The sequence below is a fragment of the Strigops habroptila genome, chromosome 8 (genome assembly GCF_004027225.2).
Source record: "Strigops habroptila isolate Jane chromosome 8, bStrHab1.2.pri, whole genome shotgun sequence".
Classification (NCBI taxonomy): Eukaryota; Metazoa; Chordata; class Aves; order Psittaciformes; family Psittacidae; genus Strigops; species Strigops habroptila.
In genome coordinates, this window is record NC_044284.2 from 62,290,127 (window position 1) to 62,312,921 (window position 22,795).

Here is a 22,795-nt window from a genome sequence, read left to right on the forward strand (position 1 = left end):
ACAATCCTGCCTACCAACACTGGAGGTTAACAGGGACCAGTTTCTGCTGTTTATCCACAACTCAGAGCGGTAATTTGGCTGATCCCACCAGCTTCTCCTCGTGAAAGTAAAGGATGGAAAAGGAGTGTTTCCCCCTCAATCACTAGTGGATTTAGTTGTAGCTCTTTTTACTTTTCACTTTCACAAACACGAGGTTTGTGTTCCAAACATTTGTGTTTCAAATACTGCCCTTCTGGAAAAAACCTTCTACTAACAGTGCCATAGAAGTTAAAAGTAACTCGCTAAGGTCCAAATACATTAGGTAAGTATGTGAGTCAAGAAACTGTCCTGCTTCAGGCACTAGCACTTGAGGAAGGATTTTGGCCTCATTAGCTTTCTGCCACTGCTCTTTAATTCCCCTTTTTCCTGTCTCCTCTCTCTTTGGGCATCGCCAGCAGCACTCTGTAAGGAAATGCTGGGAATTTCATCTGAGTATTAAACACTGCTGGAAATCCCCCAGTTTTGTATGAAGTCTTCAAGCTACCATCCTTGGCAGTGTTCAAGGCCAGGTTGGACACAGGGGCTTGGAGCAACCTGCTCTAGTGGAAGGTGTCCCTGCCCATGGCAGGGGTTGGAACTGGATGAGCTTTAAGGTCTCTTCAACCCAAACCATTCCATGGTTCTACAATTGCTTTATTTACAATCTGTGGCCAGAGCAGCAAACAGAGCACTCAAAGTACATTCATCTCAGTGAAGCCAAGCAGCAAAACCCCTATTCTCCGCTCCTCTCTACGAGAATACAATTCATGTACCAATTGACCACGCCGGTCAGAAACAGCTCTGAGGGAGCTCACCAAGCCCATCTGGAACACCTCGTGCAGCGCAGCAACACGGCAGCCTCCGAGACACCCCAGCCCCTCTGAGGACTAACCCGCAGCGCTCTGGAAGCCCGGCCGCCCCCCGGCAGAGCCGCTGTGCTACCGGCACCCGGGGCAGGCGGCGCCCAGCACCCCATATCCCCCATAAGGGCCCGAAGAGCTTCAAGCGCGCCCCCGCGGCGGCGCCGCCTCACGCCCTTCCCGCCCCCCGCCCCGCGCGCTCCCGGGGGCGGGGACACGCGCACGCGCGGCGGCGCTGCGCACGGCGCGGCCGGGGGCAGTGCGCGTGCGCGGTGGGGTGGGGGGGGGGCAGCGGCGGTGCATTGTGGGATACTGCGGCCCAGGCAGGCTGGTGAGGCGGCGGCGGGTCGTGCGCGGCGGCGGCGGCGGGGCCGGGCTTGGGGCGCAGCGGCGAGCGGCTGCTCGGGCATAACGCGCTCTTCCCCTTCCTTCCCCCCCCCCACCCCCGCTGTGTCTGTAGCGGCGGCGCGATGGCTTCAAGCAGCGGCACCGATGTGATCCAGGTCACCAACGTCTCCCCCAGCGCCAGCTCCGAGCAGATGCGGACGCTGTTCGGCTTCCTCGGGAAGATCGAGGAGCTGCGCCTCTTCCCCCCTGAGTGAGTGCGGGCCTTCCCCTCCCTCCTCCCCGGCGGGAGCGGGCCTCCGCCTCCCCGCGGCCCGGCCGCCTCCGCCCTCCCCTCCCCCCGCGCAGGCCAGCGCCCGCCTCCCTTCTCCATGGCGGCCGCAGCGTGTCCCGCCGCGCCGCGGCTGCCGGGCCCCGGGCGGACGCAGCCCGCCTCGGCCGGCGCCGGGGGTACGGCGGTGAGTGGAGCGGAGCGAGCCGCGCTGCTGCGCCCCTGCGGCTGGCGGGGCACCTGTGGGGGTTGTGTTCTTACTACAGCTGCGGTTATTCACCCAGCGCGGTAGGCACGTGTGCGGGGAGAAGGCAGCGATTTGCGTACGCAATTCCCGGCGGGATTCCCCCTGCCAAGTGCCCGTTTCTCTCTAGGAGCTGTTTGTTTCTGGGCTGGCCAGCTAACTCCTCTGGCTTAATCGCCACAACTGTTTATGAGCAGTTGGCCATAAACCTGCTTTTTATATATAGAAATGTGTATTCCTTGCAAAGAATTCCGTGCAAAGTGGGCAGGTAATAGCTAATATACAAATAATACACATTTATTATGTTCATTAGGTGTTAACATTGATTTTGGTCATGTCAGTTTCGTTTGTTTTGCAGACCCTAATGTCATTACATGTTGATCTTTTGCATATGTTTTACGCTGCGATGAGGAAGGATTGAGTGGAGAAAAATCAGGAAAACAGTCAATTATTTTTAATACTTAAAACTATTTGTATTTGTTTGTTTGGGGGGAGGTGGAAGCTATCACAAAGCTTTGTTTTCTTCATTATTGAGCTTTCAATCCTTTCTAGCACCAGCCCAGGAAGGCTCCCCCGTCCTGCTAGCTGGTTATGTATGCACATTCGGAAACAGCATTTTCTGGTGTTCTGGCAGCTTTGCACTTTGGGTTGGATTTTGGTGGTTTCATGTTGGAAATTGAAGCATGGAAGGAAATGGAATATATATGTGACTGAAATGGAGGAACACTTACAGGCATGAGAGCTGTGTAACTAGCTGGGATAACTTAAATGGCAGAACTGTTAATGCTTGGCAGCCAGTAAAGTAATTAATCTTTAAATCCATGCAGTTATTTGATGTGCTGCTCTCTATTCTCATATTTCATCCAGATTTTAAGGAATGTTGTTCTAGGTGAATACTGTCTCTGAAATGTTATAGATACATGCTAATCAATCTGTTCAAAAATTACCTTTGTGGTATGAGAATAAAGTGCTCTACAAAAAAATGCCCAAATCCAAAGCCCGTCAGCTCTTCTCCTCCCATCCCCCAGACTGTCTGTGCATGCTTGGTCTGTCTCCTTTGCACAAATGAGTAGTGAAACCCCGGCCCCATGGGGCCCTACTGAGTGCATGTGGTGGATCTGTCTTGGGCTGAGTGCTGGAGAGAAGCCTGTGATGGATGGATGTGTTGTAGAGCTGGGCTACGGGAGCAGAAGAGATGGGTTTACAGCCACAGATGTGGCTGTAATGTTTGGTTCTGTTAGATACAAGTCTTTAGGGCAAACTTACTGGTTTATATAGAAAAATACCAGCTGGCTGCCTTTACAGCTGCGTTGGCAAAGGCTGCGTGCCAAGGGAGAAAAGGCAACAAGATGCAAATAACTCCCTTAAGCCAGGTGCCAGATACCTCAAATTGGGTGGCCAAAAATCACTTGAAACATTTGGTCTTTTGTATTTCAAAGCCCTGAATGAAAGAGGAGGATGATACTTATTTGTCTTGTAGGGATATTGTGAAGATTCTTAGTAAAGTTATAGCTATAGAAAAGCTACTGAAGAACTCGATAGGGAGCAGGAAATGCTGTGTAACTAAATAGGCCTTGCACAGAAGATGCAGAAAATACTGAATAGCTGTTGGAGTGAACGTTATCGTGTATCTTCATTGTAGAATATACTTTTCAGTGGGAAAAATAGCATTTTGAAAACCAAATATAAAGGTCGTGCAGCTGATCCTGGACCAGGCACTTTTTTGGGCTGGGGTTAATTTTTAACCTTGTTTTTTTAAGGAGGTTTTGTGCATTTTCCTTTATGCTGCTGTCCATATGGAGATGCCAGGGGCACCTCTAGGCCCACTGTGGGTCTCCACTGGGGTGCTCAGGGATCTGATTTTGGGATGTTTTACAGTCTCTGATTTCATTGCATACCAAAGAGGGGTGTATTTTCTAATAGTGGTAGGTTCTTTTATCTGTTTCTCATAAAGCCTTTTTTATTCCTTCTCCTTTAATATTTAGGTCGTGACTTTTCCCCGCCTATTGTGTTCATCCATTTTTTGGGGGTTACAGTATATAAATTATAATCTGTAAATTCTCTCCATAATCTGAATCTCTCTGTGTCCCAGGTTATAGTGGGATTCTTTCTTGTCTGCAGTGTTTCTGAGTAACCAGTGCCATTGCTTTACCTCCTTATTTGATCTTTCTCTTGGTCACTCTAATTCTGCTGTCCCCTGTAGAAGTTCCTTATTCTCCTGGGCTTCCAGATCAGATATAACTTCCTGAGCTTCTCTACATTTTTCTTTCTCTCCCCTCATCCATCTACTTATCCCAGTTTAATCAGTCTTACACACTTATGTACACCTCAGCTTCCTATCACACATTTAATCGACAGCCAGCTCTGTGACTTCTTCCATTTTTCCTCCTCAAGCCCTTTCTTCCCTCCATCTTCTGCTTTTTCCTGACTCAGTTGCCTGGTTCCTGTCTTTATTGTATTCCATATGGCTCATCCTCCCTGGTGGGCGGAACGGAAGAGTGGAAGGAATGGATTTCTGAGGGTGTGGGTTCTTTTCCTCTTAAAGCAGTGTATGTATACACGCATATATATACATAAACTGTTTTCTGTTTAGCATATTGCCCTGGTTTCAGCTGTAACAGCTATTTTTCTCCTTCCTAGTAGCTGGTGCAGTGCTGTGTTTGGGCTTTAGTCTGGGAGCACTGCTGATAGCACGCCGATGTTTTAGTTGCTGCTCAGTAGCACTTACCCTGATCAAGCACTTTTCAGTCTCACACTCTGCCAGTGAGGAGGGGCACGGGAAGCCGGGAGGAAGCAGAGACAGGACACCTGACCCAGACTAGCCAAAGGGGTATTCCATCCCACAGCACGTCATGCCCAGGATAGAAACTGGGGAGGAGTTACCTGGAAGGGACCGACTGCTGCTCAGGTCAGACTGGGTGTCGGTGGGTGGAGAGCAATTACATTGTGCATCACTTGTGTTTATTGTTAGTTTTTTTTTCCCCTCTCTTTTTCAGGTTTATATTCTCTCTCCTTGTTATTTTCCTTAGTAGTAGTAGTTTTGCATTATACTTGAGTTACTGGACTGTTATCTCAACCTGTGGGGTTTACATTCTTTCCATTCTCCTCCCCATCCCGCCTGGTCCGCTAGACCAGCTTGCTCCAAGCCCCATCCAGCCTGGCTTTGAACACTACTTGCCAAGATCTTTTGCCTTGTCGAAAACTGCTGATGGAAGTTACACAAGGACTCTCTCAGAATAGTGGCATTACTTGTAATCCCCACATGTAGTTGGTCTGCTGAGAAAAGGGTGACACCTTCTGTTGCCAAGTGAAGTACATGGGAGTCTTTTGGGTTTCTGTGTTGTTTCTTCCTATCCAATGAACATGGTAATATGGAAAAATGTCTCTTGCATGGACAATCTATTCACTCCAGCCTGATTCTAGCTTGACTTTACATCAATAATAATGTTTATGTATTGGCTGAAATATCCTTTAACACACATACACACACACACACACACCCCACACCCCACCCCCCCCCCGAGATTTAAGGAGCTGGTTACAATATGAGGGAAGTTTGGTGGAGTGAGTAGTTAGAGATTATGGGATGAAGGTTGGGCTTCCCTGTGTATCTGCTGTGTTTCAGCATCTCCTGTACCTCAGGCTGGGTACCTTGTTCAGACACCAACCGCAGTAAATCACTATGTGTCTCAGCATTCAAAGGCATGATACCTGAGAGAGAATTACTGAATTTTTACTCTCTGGTGAATTAGAATAATGATGGCCTTTTTTTGGTAACTGCTGAGAACATTCTGTTCTGCTGAATTTCACTCAGCCACAGCTTGGATTTTGGAGTGACTGAAAATGCATTTATAAAAATGAAATGCAGTGATTTATATTAAATGTCAGGCTGCATAGGCATAGCCTTGTGTGTGTTCAGTTGGGTTCGTATGTTCAGCTGGCTGTATAGGTTCATACCTGGTGGTACTCCTGTCTATAAACAGCATCTCCTCTGTTACAACAGATATTTTAAGAATGTTGAAAATATTGTACTGCATTTATGTAATAAATTGGGGGTTTAGATCTTAGGTTAATATACAGTTCAGATATACCATAACTCCTTGATTTACTTTGCTTTCAAATTTTACTACTGTGGTTCTGTTAAACTCTGCTAATGCTTCTTTAGGTTTTATGCAGATGGTTAAGAAGAGGCACCATTTTGGCAAGCTACTGTGTATTTGTGGATACAAAAGAGCTAATAGTTTCCATTTGTCTCTCTCTGTGCCATTTACACTACAATGTTACTTTCCAGTTTATTAACTCCGTAAGATGTTGGATGAGATGCATGTTTCTAATTTCAAGATTTTAAAGGCTGCCATACACTGGCTCCAATCTAGTTTTCCACATCTGGTTAAATTTAAAGTACATTAAAGTGGTCTGGTAGACATTGAGGGCAGGTCTTGAGTTTGCGTAACTTGCACGTTGGGCTGAGCCTATGGTGGTGAAGGTTAGAGAGGTTTTGGCATTTGCACTAACAAAAATAGATCTTGGATGTCTGTCTTGTTGATGTCGAAGTCATTCTCCTTTCTCCTGAATTCTGACAACTCTCTCAGTGCTTTTAGTCACAAAGGCTTGATCGACGTTCTTCAGCCCAGATAACATTGTTGTGGCAGTGGGCTGCAGTTTGAAGACCTAGTCTTGTAACTGCTTCTGGGAATCTAGTTAGTAAAGGGAGATCTTTGTCATGAAGAATTAGTGACTGTTTTTCAGAGCTACCTCTTTAGGCTAATTTGTACCTCTGGTACCTGAGGGCAGCACTGAACAGCGCATGTATCCTGGACTTCTTTGTGAACTAAGGTCTTAGGGCTTGCTACAACTTTCAGTGCCTGTCCTGCACCTTCTGGAGGCAGCTTTTAACTCCTCTGCTGCACAGTTTTGTCTGTGCAACAATTTGTCTTGCTGTCTTTTCGGTTATATGTCTGATTAAAGCAAAATTTGCACCATTTGCAGAATATATGGACTTCTGAAATGCATTCTGAACCTTTGCCAGGTTGATTCTGCCTCTGGTTTGGGGGGTTTGGTTTGCTCTCAGGGAAGGGAGGGTCACAGTTTTGTGTCCTACAATTCTCTCCTATTGTAGGAAGTAAATATTTCTGTTCCTTGGGGTTTTATTTTCAAGTGACTCAGAACCTTTGCATTCTCTTTTGGATTTTCCATGTCTGCGATGTCTTATACAGCTCTGCTGACAGACACTCGTTTTGAGCTGTGGCATTGGTACAGACCTATCTTGTGAAAAGGTCTCTGTTTACAGAGCTTCTTGAACTTCTTTCTGTGTGGTTCCGTTACTGCTGAATGATAGACATGTACTACATCCCTTCAGAATGAGCTTGGCAGTTTCTCTTGTGTGAGAAGCAGCATAATGAAGTTTGGTCTAGGAGCTTTTATGAAAATGTGTTGATAAGTAAAATCATAGCAGTCTTTAAATCATTACCCTCTTTGTTTCATCATTTACCTTAATGAGTAATTTGGGGCTTAAAGTAGAGAAAATAAACCCACTGGTTTTGTTAACTTAAGTGGTATAGATAGTATAAGTTGTTTTACCTTTCTTGAGCAAAGTTTTCCTTTGTCTCCTTCCCTTCTCACAGAGAGGTCATGAAAACTGATTTGCACTTAGGTGACTGGTCATAGATACACTGTGCACAATAGAATTAATGTCCAGTTATAAATGAGGAAGTAAAAATGTTTCTGCAGTTTTGTAGTGACTTGGCTTCATGCGGTGTCATTTCATATCTGGTCAATCAAAATGATGTTTGGTACAAAACCTGAAATCGTGTTCTTGCACAGAGAAGTGCCCCGTGGTCCGCTGTGACTTCCTGGTTTGGTCAAAGTGGGGAGACAATAGAGGTTACAAGCTTCATACTGTCACATTTGCTTCCGCCTCAGTGACTGATTTCCTTCTCTTGCAGTGATTCTCCTTTGCCTGTGTCATCACGTGTGTGTTTTGTAAAGTTCCATGACCCCGACTCGGCAGTTGTGGCGCAGCACCTGACAAACACTGTATTCGTTGACAGAGCCTTGATAGTCGTACCATATGCAGAAGGTTTGTGAATTGTTTAATGGCCTATGAAGCCCCTGTGTGGGGGCATTTTATTCCAGTATAGTTCACAAAAATGAGGATTAGTAAAATGTCAAACATAAAAGTTAATTAATGTTTTGAAACCCTTGGTATATTGCCATTGGCCCATGGATTAAATAGTTGTTTTAATCTAGTGATACTGAAAGTGGAAAGTTTAACTCTTAACTGGTTTTGTGTGTCTTTAAGTTTAGAACATGAACGTTTTAGGCAGAATTATTTGCAAATTTTGCTCTTTATCAGTCTCAATGGGACATTTTCCTAAACAGACTTATGCAAACGGGTCCGTGTTATAAGGAAATTTTACCTTAATAATTATTTGCCACTTTCACGTAGATGTAAATCTCTTCATGAGAATGGTTTCTCCGTCCATGAGAGTGCATGGGAGGGTAGAGTAATGTTTCTCCGAGATACTCTGCCACTGCATTTATTCGGGAACTTCCCTGAAAGGCACTCACTCTCCTTGTGAAGTCCAGTATACCAAGGGTTTGAATAATTATGGTTTAATTTGAAATTAGATCTCCAAGAGGTGCCAAATGGGCACTGGGACTAGTTTTTTATTCCAAGTTTTCTTGTTCATCCTTGATATATTTTATAGAATTTCACTAAATAATAAACTCTTCTCTCTGTTATTTGTGTGTGTGATTTTTGTAGTGGAGAAGGCAAATGCAAAGCCCTTCCAGATGACTGAAAAACAGTGGGTCCTCTGCAGCTACAGGGGATTCTAGACATTAACTAAAGGCCAGCAAGCACTCAAGTCCCCAAGTGTTTTCCTGGTGTAACCACTTGTTAACTACATTTTCTCTTCTTCTTTTTATTTTTACGTTTTAGGGTGTTACAGTAATTTGAAAGGCAATGAGCAGGGTTTTTGGAGCTTACCTTAAAAACAAAGTGCTGAGAAGACACCTCTTCTTGCAGAAGTCTTATTAAACTCTTCTAGACTTGCTTTAGAAGTAACTGATTTCCATTGTACTGTTTCTTGATTTACTTCTGAATTAATGGGTTTTCCCTGATCGCTTGAGTTAAATAAAATCTCTCCAGATTAAGTTGTACTACAGTAACAAATTTGGTACGTGGCCTGGGTTCAGACCTATGCTCAAGACATTGTTATGCTGTAGGCTGTCTTTTGAGGCCTGGGGAGCTGTTTTATCTTTGTATTCCTTAAACTTAAATGCTGTGGAAACTTAATTTGTGGAATGTAGAACTCTGCAGCATGACCTTTGGTTGAGACATGCTGCTTTTTGAGAGCACAGAAATTACCATTGAGTTACTGCTTCTGCTTTTGCTAGTTTAGGTGTAGTAACATAGTTGAAAGGCATCTTGTCCTTGTCTTTGTATTAAAACATAATATAGCAACAGTCCCTCTGAGTCAGAACTGAAACAATCACCAAGGCCCGTGGTGCAGAACGTTAGTGTTTTAACTTGACCAATAAGGATAAAACCACTTTGCTTTGTCAGTCTGACTTTGTCCATTGTACTCGATGGTGGATAAATCTGGCACATAGAGAAATCTGCCCAGTAATTTTGGTTCAGATTATGTAAAGAAAGTAAAATAATGAACGAAGTAGAATGTTTGAACGGGCCTCTTTAAATCCAGGAGCTCCTCATGGGCTGTTTCCTCTGGTGCTCTAGCGATGCAGAATGATGTGGTGTATCACAAGAGATACACTCAGCCAATAAAGTTATACCCCCTGGTTTTGTAACCATATGCTCCTGTCCCTGTGCTGGAGTATAGTTTTCCCTGCCAGTGCACACTGCCAGAGTCCCAATTCAACAAGCTACTTAAGCACGATACGGCAAGACTCTTAACACCACGGTGAAATTGCTCATGTGCTTAAAGCCAGGCATATGCTTAACTACTGTGCTGAACTGGGCCCTTTGATCTTCTATTTTCTGTTGTGATAATTCTGTATGAATATTGCCTGTCACTAAAGTAAATGTTTATTATCTGTTTAGCGCAATAATTATCCCCTAAACCACAAGCGCACTCCAGTTTTAGCATACACAGACAGTTTGGTGTTGGCTGTTGCTTTGTGTTATAGAACTATACACAAAGTCTACGGTAAGGTTTAGTATTTGTCATTTTCACTGTGCTATTCCTACATTTGGAAGGAACTCTTTAAGATTAAAGGTGGCTGGGGGGGGTATTTAGGTTCTTTGGTTAATGTTTGTTTCTTTTGTCTGTTTCTTTTTCTTTCATTTCTACACATTCATGCAGTATTTCATGGTTCTAACAAAGCAGCAGTATAAAAAGCTCTTGAAGCATGAAAATTAACTGGTGAGGGGCCTCATTGCTTTTTTTTTTTTTTTTTTTTAAACTGTAGTTTATTTATTTCTAAATACTTAAAAAAAAAAAAAAACAGAGGATCAGATGCATGATTTTTTTTTTAATGGATGCAGATCTTCTATGAGGTGTCTCGAGATAAGTCTGAGGTTTTATATTTAGATGCCAGAAATGTTGTAGTTGCACTAATTTGAAATGTTTAGCTATAATTTATAAATATCCTCTGAGCCATAATTTTGCATGCAAAATTCCCCCATAATCTCTCTGTAGGTATGTTAATATATTGATGCATTAATGCCCTTTATCTAAATGACCTTTTTCCCCCCCTCTCCCTCCATAACTTTGGGTATCTAAATTGATGACAGCTCAATGACACAAGCAAGATAACAGTGCTGTGTATTATACATTTGTTTATATTATCGGCACTTCTCAGTATAGGTGGAAGGAACCATTACCTTTATTTAACAGTGGTTTTTCTTTTTTGTTGTTGTGTTTTACAGTTCTTTTCCCTGGTTCAGCCTGAACTATATACCAGGCCCTGCTGAAAATACCACCCAACAGTTTTCTTCTGCAGCTTATCCAGTTTCTCTTAAGTGCCCTGTACATATTGTATGTTTTATGATGAGATGCAGTTTCTTAATATGTATTACAGAAACACTACTGGTATTTGCAAATATATAGTAAAATTGTTTTATTGAACTCTCATTTTGGGGGCTTGGGCACATTAACAAATTAATCCATCTGTATAGGGCTTTTGCTGTTGGATAGAATAAAAAACACCTACATAATTACTTGTTTCATAGTAGGACCCTTAAAATTATATGTGCAGAGCAGGCAGTAAAATAAGACACTTGTCTTAGTTGGCTGCAAGATTTTGGGCCAGAAGTTTCTTCTGAAATGGCAGTATGTAGCAGCATTCTTGGTACAATAAGCGTGGCACATATTGGAACAAATGCATTTTACTGCACAGGTAAGGAATGTGCCACGATATCCTGTATGTATGCACCCATCCACCCTCAGACACACACACAGAGCGTGTATTTGAAGATCTGCAGAGACTTTCATTTTCATTTGACAAGTCAGCAAAAGCCCTACGCTTGATTCAACCCAAAATATTTCCATACCTTCTCTTTTAAGTTTTACAAAATTTATATGGTAGGTGTAAAAGAAAACTTAGTGAACTGTACCATATTATTAACCCCTAAATCAAACTTTTTTTGTCTTGTGTATCTTGATTTTTCTGTGTGCTTTATAGTGAAGCAGCCGACACGAGTCGTTGTTCATAAAACAGCTTTTGAAAGTTGAGAGCACACCCCTGGAGAACCGACTGTGCTTGCTTACGTTTGGTTCATGACTTAAAAATCGAGTACAGGTGATGAAATCTTGGCAGTGTTAACAAAAAAGTAGTGTGTATTGTGCTATTTTTTTGCTCTAGAAACTTAACCATTTGTAGAGAAAAAGGAACAGTCAAATTTTCACACATTGAAGTTGCATTCTGACAAAAAAAAAGATTAATGATAAATATTAATAGACAACGAGCTTTGTATTTTAGCCAACATAAGTACTTTCAACAAACTCAGGTGGTGTATCAGGGAGACATTTTCTGGGTGTTTTTGTGTATTTTCTGCCTTTGAAATGGAATGCACTCTAATGCAAGGCTGTTTCTCTGCAGGAGTTATTCCTGATGAGACTAAGGCTTTGTCTCTCTTGGCACCAGCTAATGCTGTGGCAGGTCTGCTGCCCGGAGGTGGACTCCTGCCTACTCCCAACCCACTTTCTCAGGTAGGCTTCCCGTTTCTCATTAGGCTGAAACTGAGGGGAATGATTAGATCATGGTGTCCTGGTCGATTAATGTCCAATGATTAGTGTCCTGGTCAATTCTAACTTAATTCTGTTGGTTTTTTTTCAGGACAGATAGACTGATATAGTTAATTCTGTGATTCTGTGTACCAATGCCTGTTCCTAGAATGTTTTAGTTTATGTATCTTGGATTGTTACAGCTGTCTGATGTGAATTGTGGCTGAACTATGATTGTTGGTAGATGGGATACTTCTATTTCCCAATATGATGCCTCAAGGACCCTGTGTTTATTTTTCTCTCTCATCCTTTCTTTATCCGTTCTATGCTTGCAGATAGATTTGACAAGCAGTAGAGATCTTGTAGACTCTACATTTGTGAAATTCAAGGGGTTGACATGCTGTGAAGATATCTTTAATACTCCAGCTGAGGGGAAAAATTATATTTGCTTGTTATTGAAATATGCAAGAATTCATGTGGAAGATGAACATTAATACATTGTGGAAATATTGTCAGTCAAAGCACGTATCTTATTAGAGACAGAAAATCAAAGTACAAGAGGCAAATTAATAAGAATAAAGCTTCATTAATTCTGCAGTTCCTGAAGCTACTTCTTCAGCTTGTGCTTAGCTCTTCTTTGTGTAGCTTCTGTTAGGATTTCTGATTGAATGGAAGATACAGTTGCCATTGAGTTGTTCAGGCCTCTTAAACCATATGTGAAGAGAAAAGCCTAAAGTTTAACTTTGAAACTCGAGGGAAGGGATGGAAGAAACAAACGCCATTTTAAAGATGGGTTTCATCAAAACCTGTATGTATAGAAATTCCTGAAAATGGTTGTTAAAGCACCTTAATTTTAATTCTGTCACCTGAATCCCAACCTACTCCCAATCCACTTAATGGTAGAATTTATTTAACACATCCACTTTAAGGAAAATTGTGGTGGACGGTAATTTTTCTCACACACATCTTGAAAGCTGGGTATGCAGCTCCTCATGACTATTACTGGGAGCTGGACATCTAACTCAGTAAAAACCACTTAGAGCTTTAGTTTATGTTCATAAAGTCAGTGTGTAGGAACATGGATTTTCTTCTCAGACCGCAGGGAGAAGCCTGTACAGTTTCAAGTGATCAGCTAACTGGAAAACTCCCTGTCAGGTAGGGGAAGGTTCTGCTCCCTTGCTCCTGACTACATGCTCTTGCTGCTGCTTTTACGCTGGCTCTGGAGCTCGTCAGATCCTTCAGTGAACTGTAGTGTTAGTGGGATGCAGCCACAAAAGTATGTTCTCTGACTCTCTCAGTGGGTTGAATTGGTTGACAAATGAGTGTCAAGTGCCAGAGCTGTCAGGAAGGAGGCAGTGAGGAGGATGGAAGGAAGGGAGAGCAAGCCCTCACAGTGACAGCACAGCGTTGGTTAACACGATATCACCTGGTTTTATTTCAGTGTATGTTTTGATCATCTCACTTCACATGGCCAAAAATGAGGTACTTTATGAGGCTTCTAGATGAATTTAGGGCATTCAGACCTAAGCCATCATCCTACTTACTCTTCCAGTAGTTTTTTCAATGCATTTGCTAGCTTTAACCAAACTAGAGAAATTTGCAGATATGTAATAATATTATATTGTCTTTTAATATAAAACATGTTCATTTCAATCCGAAATTGATTTAGGTACGTGGTTGTTGGCTCAGTAACTTACACTGAATTTTCATTTTAGCACTGGAAAACAACTTTATTTTAAACTGCTTCCTGACTGTACTGGAATGTTTTGCTTTTTTACTTCCCCTGACGCAACCTTTGGGATGCAGAGGAAACAGAATCTCATTTTAGAATATTTATAGGAAAAAATACCTTTCCTATACTGAGCTTTGGAATATCTGAATAGGGAAAACTGAAATACTCTGGCTGACCTTATTATAATGTTTCCTGTAGCTGGAAGCCCAAGTAAAACCCAGTTCACGTTTTCACGTATCTAATGCTTGGGAATCTTGATCCAACAGCTTTATATCAGTTGAATATGGCTTTGTCTAATTGCTGCTTTTGTTTCAGATTGGTGCTGTTCCTTTAGCTGCTTTAGGAGCTCCTGCTCTTGATCCTGCCCTAGCTGCTCTTGGGCTTCCTGGGGCAAACTTAAACTCTCAGGTATGTCACAAACTCTTAACATTTTCTTTATTGTCTCTGGCACATACATAGTTCAGCTATCAAACGTGATGCCCTTAGTGTTCACCAGTATATTAAATAACAAGCTGAAGATCTGGAAATACTATACTTAGGTTTGAAGAAGTGCTACAAAATACTACCTTTTATGAAAGGCTTGGCTGAATGTAGTCTGCACCGGCTGCTGGTTCTTTAAACTCCTCAGAATTGTTATAGAATGCAGTGTGTCTCTTGACATAGCAGGTTCGTATATGAACACTTCTCTTTTGCTACCTTCTTCTGTTGTAAAAGTAATCTTCATTTATATCAGTTTAACAGCCACTGTCTGAAAAATCCATTTTTTTCTGTTGTTTGGAATAAATGGTATCTGTAGGAATATCAAATTAAATGCCAGAGGGACCTAAAAAATAATCTGGGGCTAGTAATGAAATATTTCAAATGTGTGTCATTATAAAGCCGTGAAACTACTTACAGTAAAAAAAATTGTTTGACTTTTTAATGTTGTAGGTGTAGAAAATACTGAGGAGACTTTGTTAGACTGTAGTCTTTAAAAACTAAATTGAAGAAGACTTTAAGTACTAAGTGATAGTGAGTTATATTGGGTTAATACTTAAGACATAGGAAGCAAATAGTGTACGGAGAACAAACATGTTTTACAGGTACAAGAAGTAGTAATCATTCAATGCATTGCTAAGAAATCCATCATTTAGCGTTGTCTTTATGCATGCCATGCATAGTAACAAGCAAATAATGGTGATAATGAAATAAAAAGTGGAAAAATAAGCATTCTAAATGCCTATTAGAAAACTACAACTGCGGTATGAGGAAGGGTTGTTTCCCTTGTCCATTAAGCAGCTGAATAGAACAAAGTGTTTGGGTTCAACACAAGGCAGCCTCTGTATGAAGAAATTAGCGAGGGCTAAACATGCTGTTACTACACCACTGCTATAGGAAGTGACCAATTGTCACAGAATTTTGAGAGTAAAGCAGCTTTTGCTTATTGTTCATAAATTGACATTGAGGACTGCCCATGGGCGGGCAACTTAGTTCTCTGGTGAGGTCTCTATTCCCTCAAAGTAACAGAGAAATAACCTGTAAATACCAGACGTGTGTTTTTATTTTCAAGTGCTTTGATTCTCTCCAGGAAAGAGCACGTGTTTGGCTGCCGTGGTGAAAAACACAAGTACCTGAGCACCACTGCAACGTGATGTTCACACCCTCACCACCACCCACAAGTTTTAAACCAGAACAACGTGTCTCTTCATCTGTAACTTGCTTGAGGGGTGTTATTTTCACCTGTAGAGGCTTTTTGCTTTAGCCACTGCTGAGGGTATGTTCAGGGAAGATAATCCTCTTAAGCATACACATCTTCACAGTTCTAACTGTTGTTTTTGTTTCCCCTCACAGTCTCTTGCAGCAGATCAACTACTAAAACTTATGAGCACAGTGGATCCAAAGTAAGCATCAGTGTTTACAAATCTTTGTATTGCAATACACTGCATCTTGGGATTGTCTGTTGTGATTGAGTCTTTGTCCTGCTGGATCTAATTAAGGTTGGAGAAAACTCGTGACTTGGGGATCTTGTGCAGACTCTTCTCTGTGGTAGAGAGAAGAGGGGGAGGAAATGAAGATGATTCAGCCTTGCATCCATGGAATAATACCAATTAATATGCCAGAGAAAAAAGCTGTTAGACAAATGAGTAGATGAGAAATGTTCTAAAAGCAAAGAAGCCACATCTGCCTCAGAAAGTCCTTGTACTGCAAATCGCAGAGAGCTTTGGAGAGAATTCTTTCAACTCTCAGCTTCAGGAAGGCATATCAGTGTGTGCTTGCCCTGCTGCTCTATTAACTAAACAGACAACTTCTAATCCTGTTTGTTCAGTGTTTTTAAATTGTCAGAGCCATCTCATCTGTGCCAGTGGATAAATCTATGTATGTGATCTATCTTCAGTTTTAATACTGTTCTGGCATTATTCCCTATTTAAAATTGACTTTTCAATAAGCAGGGAATGCATAACTGATTGAGCAAAATCGTTACCCAAGATAATGGATTATTTATACCCAGTAAACCTGCGTGATGTTTACCTGGTTGGTTTCAAAGCCACCTTTGTAGAACACATCTTCTGAACTTCAGATTTCATCCCTGTCTGTAGGTTCTCGGTGTGGCTTATCGAAATGGCAGCTGACTTTCTGCTGCGTTACACACTGTTACCCATGGAGTTGTTCTTTCAGGTGTTAAGAACTGTGCTAGTATCTTGTGCTGCTGTTTTCAGCACAGATACCACATATTAGACTTATTACCCTCTTATCTAAGTGGTGTCAAAGCGTGGGCAGGTACTGATTCACTTAGATCAGTCACTTTGAGCAGGCTGCAGGCTGTATTTCTTGGATTCATTGACACTGAATTACTAAAATTCCTTTTTTTATTCCCCAGGTTGAACCATGTAGCTGCAGGTCTTGTTTCCCCAAGTCTGAAATCAGATACCTCCAGTAAAGAAATAGAAGAAGCTATGAAAAGAGTACGAGAAGCACAGTCATTAATTTCTGCTGCTATTGAGCCAGGTAATTTTAAATACCTCATTTAATTCAAGAGGGAGTTTTGATGTAGTATGTGATAAAAGCTCATGGTCTGCAAAATACTGGCTTAATGCTTTCGTGTTCTGTAGTGACTCAGTGTATGGTTGACAGGATTTTTATTGTCCCACAGTGTGAATGCTGCATGTGTCCTGCAGAATGTTGCAGGGAATTAATAGTCTCTTGGTTTTTCCCCAAATTCCCTTCATTCGAAGATGGCAAAATGCTTGAGCTTCCCCTGGTGGAAGTTCCTAGTGCCAGCTCTGAGACTTCATTGGAAACAGCAAGTGGCTTGTGCACTTGGCATCCTGGTGATGCTTGTGCCTGGGGATGATTTCCTTTCTTTAATTCCTGATCTGTGGAAGTTTGTAAATGATTCTTTTTGTAGCTTATTTCAGTAGATTTTACTTTAGAACAAGGTGCAGCAGTTCATCCACAAATGTCAGATCCACCAAATCTGAGAAGCAGGAACTTGAAACACTGAAAATACAGTTTTTCAGCCTCCTGCTGATTTTCAAGAAAGAACAGAGCTCCTGTTCTTCTATTACACCAGAAAAACCTGCTCGTTGCTTTGTTTGAGGCTTTTTGTGGGACGCTCAGAACAGTAATTTGAGAGATTCTTCAGCCCTTCACAAAGTGGCAGATTCTGAGATTTTACCATGGCTTTTCATTGCCCTGCAGCTCTTCTCTGTTAACTGACTTAAATTAAACATCTTCTGAATTTTGGCTTCTTCAGTTTTGCATAAAACTTTATGTTGGTTTTACATCACGCATGTTTTTGTCACGTGTGAATTCTTTGTGTCATCTTCAGAGGAAAAGGATAGATAAGCCTTACTTTCAAAATATTACTTATGTTTTCTTTATCTTGTTTATAGCATGAAGCTCAACTTCTTCTTTTATAAAATCTCTTTGAAAAACATCACTGTGGTTTTTACTCTGCTTTCGCTTTTTAACTCCAGACAAAAAAGATGAAAAACGAAGGCATTCAAGGTCGAGGTCACGCTCAAGGAGGAGGAGGACACCTTCTTCATCTAGACACAGGTACTTAGCTTGTTTGCTGTATAAAAACCCCACATGGCTGAAATAATTAATTCAAAAATCCTTCTTGGAAAGTGACACTTCCCTCCTGGAGGCTGCCAGATGGTTGGAGAAAGCTGAGGCTGTGATCTGGCTAGATTGTAGTGGGGACGGAGGCCTACCTCTGGTTTTGTAGAAGGGGTGGGAGAGAGGTGATGGCAAAAAATAACTCAGAAACACTTGAAACTACAAAAGGACCTTCAGGACACCCTGCAGTGCTCGGGCTGACTTTATTTAGCAATCAGTTGCTGCTTGTATTAGGTATGAAACACGTTAGCCCAAAGCCTTGGCTTTACGCAGCCTTCACTACTGTGAGCACTTAAGCCGTTATCTTTAAACCTCTGTTCTATCTTCAGTCTCTTTCCAGTGTGCTCATGTGGTAATGATAATTTGTCTTAAAACCAAGTCCTAGGAGGCTTTTCTGGGCACTGATTTTAGATACATAGGTGTTTACCTGCTGGGCTGTTTGTTTCTAGTATGTGCAGCACATTCACCTTAGTGGAAGTGTGACACTGAAGTTTTCCCAGTGTTTTCTAGGTTATGATTTACTTGGAGATCAGGGCTGTTCAGGTGCCCTGGCTGGAGATCTTAACACTGTTCTAATACCCAAACATATGGCTCATTTGTGCTGTTGGCTTGTCAGCTCCAATTAGGCAGCACATGCCAGTGGTCTGTGCAAAGCCATTTTAACCATGGCCTTCCCTGTTTGTATTTTGCTATTTGCATATTCAGTAACTGGCTTGTATTTGGCTTGGTGTTCTAAAAATTTCTTCACATTTCAACACAACAGACCAGGTTTCCCTCTGCAATAGGCCTGATGTTTTCTTACAAGGAGAGTAATAAGATATTCTCTTACAAGGAGAGTTAAAAGATGATTGAAGCATCATTCTTCTTTGCCTTTTCACATTTGTGCACTTCCTTTTTCCTTGGTGGACTCAAGGCAACTCATTTGCTGTTTTCTGTATTCTGTATCGTTATTCATGTATCACTATGCTTTACAATCCTGTTAGCACCAAGCAGGTGGATTCTGAATAGTATATGAAAATTCTCTATATTTAACTCCCATGTACAATCTGTTCCTGGTAGACGGTCAAGAAGCAGATCAAGGAGAAGGTCCCATTCAAAATCAAGAAGCAGGAGGCGGTCTAAAAGCCCCAGGCGAAGAAGATCTCACTCCAGAGAGAGAAGCAGGAGGTCCAGGAGCACATCCAAAACCAGGTAATTGCTTCAGTAAATCTGTTCAAGTTGCTAGAAATTAATTCACTACATTTTGATGCTTAATTTAGGAAAAAACCCAAACAGGCAAACAAAAACCACCCACAGAAACCAACCCTAGGGCAAGATTTAAAGTCATAGTCTTTAATGATTTAAAGTCTGTAAGGCATTACCTCATTACAAGAGATGTAATGCCTTACAGAATAATATCAGACCTCTGTATGTGCACAGTCAGTTACATAAAAACACATAACCTGCTTTTCCTGAGAGTCAGCAGATGCAGCAGGCATTAGCTGAATCCCTCAGTAGCTGCCTCTGGAAAGCAGGAGCTGTGAGCATCTGGGCTTGCAGATTCTTTTGCTGTTCATATGCAGAAGCTGTAAGAGCTGTGCTCTTTTAGCTGTAGGTAATTGTAATCCGTGTTGCCATCATTATAACGTGGCTGGCCTCAGAAATACTAAACCATGTTCACTATCCCATGTTGTTACCATCACGTCTGCATTTGTTTTCCTACATTGCAAAAGGAGAGGCTGCTACTTGAATAGTTTGACGATGACTTAACTTTAAAATCTGTATTTTACTAAAAGGGATAAAAAGAAGGAAGAGAAAGAAAAGAAACGTTCTAAAACTCCCCCCAAAAGCTACAGCACAACCAGACGGTCAAGAAGCACAAGCAGGTACAGTGGCACGACAGCTTTCCTTGCTGTTTCCAGCATCTTTATCCACTTTCATCAAAAGAACATTATTGTGTGTAGCAGGATGAGGGTTCTGCTGTGGGTATATTGGGTGTATGCACAAATGCACATGTGCTCTCTGCCTATGTTGAGGAGATGATTTATTTTTTCTCTGATACTGACTGTAGTTTTCTGGAGGTGCTGTTTGGGCTTAGAACGGTTTCTACTTGCTCTGTATCAGAGTGTGATTCTTTGAGGTCACTGTAAAACTCTTTCCTGATTTATGGAATAAATACATACAAAATGTGTTCTGTTCTTTATTTAAAACACTTCCAAAAAGAACTTGTAATAGTAACAAGAACAGACTGTTTTGTTTCTGGTTGCAAAAAGAGCCAGTGTCCCTAATCCATTCTAAGATAGAGATTTGTTCATGAAGGTGGAGGTAGAACAGGAGATAACTTCCTCTGCTGATTAGGGTGGGCTTTGCAGGGCTGCCAGCAGTAAATACCCATTTTGAGTTACACATATTTACTACGTTTTGAGCAGTGCTGGTTTTAGAGCCAGAGGTGTATTTGTAGTTTAGAGGGAAAAAAGCTTTGATCTCTCTTCCCTGCAGAGAAAGACGACGTAGAAGAAGCAGGAGTGGAACACGGTCACCTAAAAAACCCAGGTCTCCTAAAAGGAAAATGTCCCGGTCCCCATCTCCAAGAAGGTCAGTTGGTCTCTTGGCTACAACATAAAGTGGGGTCTGGGTGGAAGATTCCCCAGCTGGGAACTGGAGCAGGGGAACTCCAAAAGGGAGGAATTCCAGGGGCGAGGATAGGAGGTACCCAGCGTTCCCAGCCCCTTTGGCTGTGTACCATAGGGGCCAGCTGACTTCAGGGTGGGCCTGGGCATTTTGTGGTCCTCTCTTCCCTAAATGAGAAACTAGAGATGCTCCTTCATAAAGTTCTGGAGTGTTGCTGTTCATAGACTGCTCTGTGGGGTGGTTGGGTTTGCTCCAGAGCTGGGAAATGGGGCTGTTGGGTTATTTTGAGAGTGAATGGTTATTGTAGTTGCTCACTGCTGTTTCTCCCTTTGGCTTTGTAATGAACTGTGGGTGACGGCTATGGATGGTGTGGTTGTGGCTTTCATTCTTCTCCATACTTTCTCATTGTAGACATAAAAAGGAGAAAAAGAAGGATAAAGACAAGGAGAAAAGTAGAGACGAGAGGGAGCGGTCAACCAGCAAGAAGAAGAAGAGCAAAGACAAAGAGAAGGATCGAGAACGGAAATCCGAGAGTGACAAGGATGTGAAAGTATGTTTCCAAACCTGCCCGGCTGCAGGGCCCCTCTGCAGCGCTGAGCTTCAGCCAGCAGGGGCTTGGAAGGCAAGTTTTACTCTTCCTTTTTTTTCTCTCGGCAAAGCAGGTCACAAGGGATTATGACGAAGAAGAACAAGGCTACGACAGCGAGAAGGAGAAGAAGGAAGACAAGAAAATGTCAGAGTCTTCCTCCCCTAAGGCAAAGGAGTCCGCTGCTGATAAAGGAAGTGGGGATGCAGCGAGGGAATCCAAAGTGAACGGGGATGATCACCACGAGGAGGACATGGACATGAGTGACTGAGCGCTGCCTGTGCAGTGGCCACGGCTGCAGCCGTGCATCAGTGTCATTCCTGTGTGATTCTTTTACGCTGTACTTGTTAATCCTAAACCTCGATGTATACAGCTCTGAGCTACCCCTGGTTTGTAAATCTCCTGATACTAACTCACACGAAAGCTTGGTAGAAGGGTAACCATCCTTGTTCTGGCTGAGGGAGCGCGGAGCCAAGCCATTTCTACTAACTTGGTGATGCTTCAAGCAAAAGTAAAAAGCTGCATGCATCTACAGCAGGCATGGACTGTTTGTTGTCTGATCTCCTGTAGTAAATCAGCTCACCTCCGATAGCGTCTCTAGAATTTGATTCATTGCAGTAATAGGGCAGTAGAGGGAATGCACTGACTGCATGGGGATGGGGCAGAAACATCCTCCCTGTTGGGACGTCCTTTGGAGCGGCGTGAGGGCCCAACGTGAGGCTACACAAACCACCGTGACAGTACAGCTGGAATCAGCGTTCTGGTAGAGGTAGCTTTGGGGTTGGTTGTTTGCTTTCTTCATTTCTCAAAGCCATGTGGCTGGGGTTGGTTTTGGTTTTCCCGGTGGGTTTTGTTTGGCTTTGACAAAGTTAAGATGCACTGACCTTTTTGAGGGCTTCCTTTTTAATCCTCTGTAATGGTTCTTTAGCTTTTCCTCTCGAGCCTTGGGACATGAAATCCTCTGCTTGGCCAGCGCCCAGTGATGAAAGGTTGATTTGTGCAGTTTTCCTAAGCCAGGTTGTTTTATTTGTTACTGAGCTGAACACTTTGCAAAGAGGTAGTAGTGCATTTTAAAATCGACCTTTGGATGCTTTTAAAAGCGAGTCTACTTGATAATGTACTTTTTACTTGATCTCAAGTTGTATAAACTAATACCTTTGTGTTTACTGTCACTGCAGTAGTACTCTTATGCACACAGTGATTCCATGTTATCCGCAGAGTAGTTAGGCAAAGCTGTTTCCTTAGTTACAGAAGTTCCAGAGCTTTTACTTTTGTGCAGGTCAGAAGACAGAAGTAGGCTACAGTCTGTGCCATGTCCATGTACAGTTTCTGAAATTGTTTTACAGAACTTTGATAATAAAACCCTTAAACTTATGTTGCTACAGAACTCTGCTGGTGTTTATTTACACAGAAATGACCTCAGCAAGAACTCCATCTGCTCAGAACCTGTGATAGCTCTAGTCAAGGGCGTCACACTACATTATTTGACTTTTGGGGGGAATGAAGGGGCTTAAACAGAGGCAGCGTGGGACAAGTGCTGCTAAAAGGAAGTATGGATTTGTAGAAATTTTTTGTGTTTCCATTGAAACGTGACCATTCACCTCAGTGGAACAGCAGCAGACGGGTGCGGGGGGTGCTTGTACGGGTGAAGCTGTTGTCAGCTGAAAAGTGACTGGGTTAAGGGAGTCAGTTTGGGGATGAATCAATAAATGGTGCTTGAACATGAAGCTGCCACATCAAACCTCCTTTGTAAACTGTCCTTTTGCCCCAGGCAAGGAGGATCTTGCTGTTGCAGTGTCACTACTTGTAGAAATGGGAATTTTTACCAACTTTGG

The 22,795-nt window shown here is 42.4% G+C and overlaps 1 protein-coding gene across 7 annotated transcripts; it reads left to right on the plus strand.

Moving 5' to 3' along the window:
* Window positions 1-1,062: 1,062 nt before the first annotated feature.
* On the plus strand, window positions 1,063-22,334 carry SRSF11 (serine and arginine rich splicing factor 11). Of its 7 annotated transcripts, none has more exons than XM_030494104.1 (14): window positions 1,185-1,209; window positions 1,339-1,476; window positions 7,684-7,817; window positions 11,390-11,506; window positions 11,807-11,916; window positions 13,979-14,071; window positions 15,494-15,543; window positions 16,521-16,648; window positions 17,620-17,701; window positions 18,824-18,955; window positions 19,540-19,629; window positions 20,243-20,338; window positions 20,786-20,924; window positions 21,034-22,334. In XM_030494104.1, the coding sequence occupies exons 7-14, from the start codon at window positions 15,524-15,526 to the stop codon at window positions 21,229-21,231; spliced, it is 885 nt and encodes a 294-aa protein (XP_030349964.1). In that variant the 5' UTR covers window positions 1,185-1,209; window positions 1,339-1,476; window positions 7,684-7,817; window positions 11,390-11,506; window positions 11,807-11,916; window positions 13,979-14,071; window positions 15,494-15,523; the 3' UTR covers window positions 21,232-22,334. The 7 variants fall into 7 exon arrangements, with proteins under 7 accessions (XP_030349963.1, XP_030349960.1, XP_030349961.1 ...); XM_030494105.1 differs by having other exon boundaries at window positions 21,037-22,334; XM_030494100.1 differs by lacking the exon at window positions 11,390-11,506 and having other exon boundaries at window positions 1,155-1,209; window positions 21,037-22,334.
* The last annotated feature ends 461 nt before the right edge of the window (window positions 22,335-22,795 follow it).

What these genes read in the sequence shown, in the direction of transcription:
- SRSF11 (XM_030494099.1), top strand. Translation starts at nt 1,349, where the DNA reads ATGGCTTCAAGCAGCGGCACCGATGTGATCCAGGTCACCAACGTCTCC. An exon ending in AGTCGTACCATATGCAGAAG is followed by an intron (nt 7,818 to 11,806) that starts GTTTGTGAATTG and finishes GTTTCTCTGCAG; the next exon opens with GAGTTATTCCTGATGAGACT. An exon ending in AGGAGCACATCCAAAACCAG is followed by an intron (nt 18,956 to 19,539) that starts GTAATTGCTTCA and finishes TTTTACTAAAAG; the next exon opens with GGATAAAAAGAAGGAAGAGA.